Here is a 5,915-nt window from a genome sequence, read left to right on the forward strand (position 1 = left end):
ATATAATACAGTATATATATGGTATGCTTGTTTGTCTTTTTGTCTATGGTGTCTAATGATGTGATTGTGATGCTGTAATTCTGAGTGTTTTATGTGCTGCAGAACAGGAACCTGCTGTAAAACAGCAATTATGCTGAGTCAGGCTTGATTTTTAGTAATCTTTTCCTGTTAAATCAATAAATCAAATCAAATTAAAGCAAAGCAAAAGTAATTCCAAAATGGTGACTTTGTATTCTTTCTGGCTTATTTTGATGACCACCTTTTTACTCTCTATGTTAGTCTGCACAACAGCACAAAAATGTACACAACTATGTCTCACCTGCCAAAGTCGCAAAGCTTGAGCACAGCCGTCTCTGGATCAAGCAGCAGATTCTGGGGTTTGATGTCCCGATGGCAGATCCCAAACGAATGGATGTAAGCCAGGCTCCTGAACAGCTGGTACATGTACAACTACACAGGCAAGAATACACAAAAGACCTGTTTACAGCTATGGAACAAGCAAGCATGTGGTCATGACGAGGTTTATTATGGAAACAAGCACCTAGAGACCTGTTTTAACCTGGTCAGAAAATTTACATTTTTACCATCTGCCCTCTGACTCAAAACCTAACAAGTGGTTTTGGAAGGCTGAGCACAGGGACCAGCTGATTTATGTTGAYTCCCTTTAGGCTTTTTAGTTTCCAGAAATCACAGTCACATTCAGAGATGACTGTAAGTTTACTGCAGCTTATGATACAGGCATATGGGAATCATTTCTAATAATAATTACATTGTCTGGCATCAAATACTAAAAAGCTACTAAAGCCAATCAGAAAGGATACAAGTACATGTACACAATAGAAGCAGAACATGGTATTAAAATACTAGAATTAATACATGTACATGTCAAAATCTTATAATCAGCACATCAATCATCCAATTCCCTCAGTTTAGGATCCCTGTTGTTATACTTTCTGATATGGGTAATAATTTAATTACACACAAACTTAACAAAAAGGTAAAGTCAGACAAGTAAATAATGAAGCATGCATACAGGATACAGAATAAAGCTTGTATCAAAAGAGATTAATCTTCACAATTTATTTCACTTGTGGTRTATTTACTTTTGGAGAATGGCATTTCAACATTTGGCTATTTTTTGTGCAAACACACATACTGTAAACAGATCTTGATTTAATCCATTTAGATTGAGATTCTATTCACACTTCACCTAGAAATACTCACAACTACAATATGTTACTGCCTGGTATGTGTCTAGTAAATTATTAAACATGTATTTAATTAAAAGTTAAGGCTAATGCGTATTTTGGTGTTTCTAATTAAAGAAAATGAACATTGTTATTTTTACAAACAGATACCTTGGCATAAATCATGGGCAGCGTCTGTTTGGCTCGGCTGTAATGTCTAGCCATTCTGTAGACCGTCTCAGGCACGTAGTCCAGAACCAGATTCAGGTACACTTCATCTTTCTGTTGAAGCGACACAAAACAAGAAAACTCATGTTAAAGAGGAGAACATGCATAAAGATCAGAAAAAAGTGTTAACTATATAAAGGAAACATAAGATAAAAATCAATAAATACAATTAAGCACATCTCAGTTGCCTGGTAAAGTCTCTCTCTCTTTGGTAGTTTTTAGTTTCTCTCTTTGTGATGCCTTTATTCCTGATGAAAGGCGCCATTTTCGAGCTGATAACAAATTTTCACATTCTAAATGGGAATCCATTGTATCTCCCTTACCCTTAGGGACAGGAAGCACACAGCTGTGCGTCATAACAGCCTGTGTCTCAGCAGTGGCCACACAGACAATGATATCATTTCCTCGTTTGCTGGTTGACTGGGGCGAGTGGAGGAGGGAGGGGTTCTACTCGGAGCATACTGACCCTAAATACATGTTGTAYGTGCGAGCTCTCCACTCAGTTAAATTAAGACTTCCTCTTCACTTTACCCAAGTGATCAAACATAGATTCAAACCACAGATTGCACATGTCAGCTTGAAATGCAATAATTTATAAATATCTTAATATAAAGCACAATAAAGAAAACTAAAGTACATAGTGATGGTGTAGTAGGTGGATACACCCAAAGCCCTTTAAAAATGCAAATGAAAAATAAAACAAAATATCAAGTTAATTGACAGTTTGGATTTTACGTTTCTACATAAAACGCCAGGATGAAAAGTTTAGGGAACAAAATTTATAAGCAGTAGACTGTTTACTGGCTGAACTAAATGACCACAATTGTTTTTGGTGATTCTTTTACAAAATACTTTTTCTAACCCTTTAATACCAGTTAGTTATTGGGTAAAAATAATTTAGCCACTACAAATTTACGTTTTACCCAAGGAGGTTCTATAGAACTGGAGCGCACAAAAACTATGTGACCGTGTGATCGGCTGGAGAAGCTAAAGGCTAACGCTAAACGGGCAAGACTCTGGATTTCCCATTATTGTACATGTTGGCAACAGAGCAGAAAAAAGGACTGACGATGTAGAAATCATTAAAACTATTAATAATAATATTAATCCAATTATTATTAATATTTTAAAGTTCATATAATCCATCTAATGTTTTAAATAATGCCAGAAAAGCTGTTTATGTATTGGATTTATTAACAGAAGATAAACAGGAAAATGTCTYATTTTATAACACAAGTCAGCAGATTTGATCTTATTTAGCTCAATGTGATCTGAGCAGAACATAATGTAACAGTTTACAATTAAAATAATCTTACAAAGTCGCTGTAATCACTGTTATTTATTGAACTGGTTAACAGATATTAGCTTGTGGAGCATATATACAAAGTTTAGCACTGTTGAATCATGCTACAATTTAACAAACTACTAAATATTACAGCTGATTTGTCCTCTGATTAATATTTAGACCTACAGAGTGTAAAATAATATTATAAATGTAAGTATTTTTAGGTTTCTGTTAGAGGAACCTGACTTGTTGAGAAGATGGTTAGCTAATAGAGTCAAGTTTCAACCTATAACCAGAGAACATTTTCTAACTGTTGACTGGTAAATATAAATATTCTTGTTTTTTTATGACAGTGAGAAGAAATAATAAATATACTTTATTATCAGCTGAAGTCATCATTTTTCAACAAGCTAAAGTCTAACTTACAGGCTGACTTCAGGTCTGGTTTAGATCATTGCTACTTATAAATTATATATTTTTCTGGTATAAATCTGCTGTTTTACATGATTGTTGAATGAAATTACCATAGTTATTTATTTATTGTAAAAACATGACCGATAATCTGTGAAACAGATCCGGTTCAGCTGCTGTTTATCTATTAGTTTCTATGGARGCTGTGAGCTGTTGTCCTGTTAGGTCTCAGTTTCTGCTCCTCCATGCTGTCACAGACGCTACCAGTGGACAGGATGGGCGGGGCTCAGTCTAGTGATCTATATATTTAAGTCTATGTTTTTACCCCATCATAACCAAGTGTTTTAAAATCATCTAAGTTGTGATGTAATATGTGTTGCATTAATCATTAAGGAGGAGTAGGGAGTAGTGCTGCAGACAAACCACAAAATGCAACTGTGTGCAACTTCATCTCTTCAGTAATGAAACAGATTTTCTAAACTAATCATTTTATTTTTCCTTATTCCTCTGCATTAAAGAGAGCCTATATATTTTTTCTTACTAACCCCATCTGTTAGCAGTATTATCATCCTGACCTTTATTCACCCTGGTTCTCTGCAGGTCTGCAGAGTGCAGTCAGTCAGTGAGTTATGTCCAAGAAAAGCACCTCAGACAGACTGGTGCGAGACACTTCTGTCAGCTCAGTGTCCTGCTTTGAACCAATGGTCATCCCCTGCTCTCACTCAGAAGAACAAGTGCAACAAGCAGCTAAATCATTATGACTACTGACAGGTAGAAGAGACACCACAACGTATTGCACRAAAAATCTGCATTCTGTAATATGGATGTTCCTTTAAAACACTTCCTCCTTCATAACCACCAGAAGCTGGTAAAAACTTTTTAGTAAGGATTTAAAGAACTTTAAATGAAGTCCAGATGCTACAGATTATAATCTGATGAAATCTGGGGAAGACAACATCAAACAACAGAAACCATAAGCTGTGATCCCCAGGAATTAAGGATCCAACACACACTTCAAGTCACTGATGATGATTAGATGCTGCTAGTCTACGCCTTGACTGGAGAAACCTTGTTGATATTAGGTAGGTGGTGAAAATGTTAAGACGACTCAATGGCAAAGTCACAACAAATGTCTAACACTCAGGAAACAGATGCACAGATGACTTCTAAAACAATAACRTAGGCACCTTTTCGCTTCCACTACTTGACACACTTCCATAAACTTTTCTCTTCTTTAGGAATGTGCGTATTCAGTCATTACTCCATTGACAAAAAAAGAATAAAACATCGATAGCATTTGTGATACAGATACAGAGCCTTTTCTGCCTTTTGCTAGCACCATCAAGGCTATATTTAGCCTAGCAACAGCAATGACTCACTTCCTGCCTCACTACAAAGCCACTTCCTTGGCTTGTTCCCAGAGGGTTAGCAAGGCAGGGATCTGATTGGCTTCTTGTTCACTCCCTGCTAAATAATAAGCCCCTAATTTAGTGTGTGTGTGTGGGKGGGGGGGGGGGGACTTTCATTCACCTGAACAACTGCCTAAGCTCTCTATCAACAACAATCATCCTCTACATTGTGCTAAAGGCTTGATGGAATCTGTAATACACACTTAGCACATCAAGTGTGGCTCATATTAGCATGTGTACTTGTGCTTCCTGTCATGTGCACCCAAGCTTGACACATGAGAAAAGTCAATACTAACAAAACATTAAAACAAAAAGCAAAAGCACACTGAGTGAATCCCTATTTTACCACAAGCTAATGTACTGCTTGCAACAAAGCACGCTGCATCCAAGTCTCTAAACAGATGCATGGTATGTCATGCATTCCCATTAACTTGTCTCTTACTGTGTGCTGGCAAATTCTGAGGCAGCTCTGCCAGCTCACTAGACCTTAGTTATTGCCCCGAGGCAGCAATGTTGAACTACCGCCTGTCCATTAACATCAGCGTGCATGTCTGAAATACATTTCCCACAGCCGGGATTCAAGAAGAAAAGCTGTCATGGCCTCCAGAAAGCTACACTGGGATAATCACTACTGAATTGATGAACAAACAATGGCTTAAGAATAAAAATGAGCTGTGTGGCCCTCCATCCCTATCTTTAGATGGGCAGTGTTATGTAGTCACCTATTATTAATACTCTTCATATTAATGCATTCCTCTCATTTTATTACGCCAAAGTACCAGCTCTAGCACAGTAGAGTACCATGGTTAATAACCCAAGTTTTGATTAGAATAAAAAACAAGGCATGTGACATGATTGAGATAAAATAGCTGAATGAAATGTCCAATGTGATTAAATGTTAGTAAAAAAAATGTTGAATAATGAAGGGATAACACAATAATCCAACATATATTTAAAGTTGTTGGTAGCCCTAAATGAAAAACACTAGATATATTTTCCTCTACAGCTATCTAGATCCCAATATAACTTCTTTGCAGGTAATCCATGCTCATGTATAGTGGTTTGTAATAGGTGCCTAAGTTTGCAGGAGCCTCACTGAAACAAGAAAATTTTAAACTGTTGCTTTATCTTAAAGGGATCTCTGATTAGTTGTAACATTAGACTTTATTTGATAAACATATATTTAACTGTAAAATAAAGACTGTAAAAATACTGTTTAGCTTTGTAAATTTTTAAAAATATATTTTAACACGGGCGGAGCCATTTTATTTACACGCAAAGCATTCTGGGTAAATGATGACATGGACAGGTCCTCGTGTGAGCGAGCTATATCCACCCTGAAGGTTAATCTTGGACAATATCTGACGATCGGCTCTTTTAAATGAAACCAGAGAG

The 5,915-nt window shown here is 36.5% G+C and overlaps 1 protein-coding gene across 1 annotated transcript in view; it reads right to left on the reverse strand.

Moving 5' to 3' along the window:
- LOC106535279 (glycogen synthase kinase-3 beta) overlaps positions 1-5,915 on the reverse strand; it is a gene marked incomplete at its 3' end in the record, with an annotated part of 29,754 nt that overhangs the window by 964 nt on the left and 22,875 nt on the right. Inside the window, 2 exon segments of the mRNA XM_014032254.1 lie at positions 320-450; positions 1,359-1,469. Of these exon segments, the coding sequence (XP_013887708.1) occupies positions 320-450; positions 1,359-1,469 (242 nt within the window).

The sequence above is a fragment of the Austrofundulus limnaeus genome, unplaced genomic scaffold, assembly GCF_001266775.1.
Source record: "Austrofundulus limnaeus strain Quisiro unplaced genomic scaffold, Austrofundulus_limnaeus-1.0 Scaffold1404, whole genome shotgun sequence".
Lineage (NCBI taxonomy): Eukaryota > Metazoa > Chordata > Actinopteri > Cyprinodontiformes > Rivulidae > Austrofundulus > Austrofundulus limnaeus.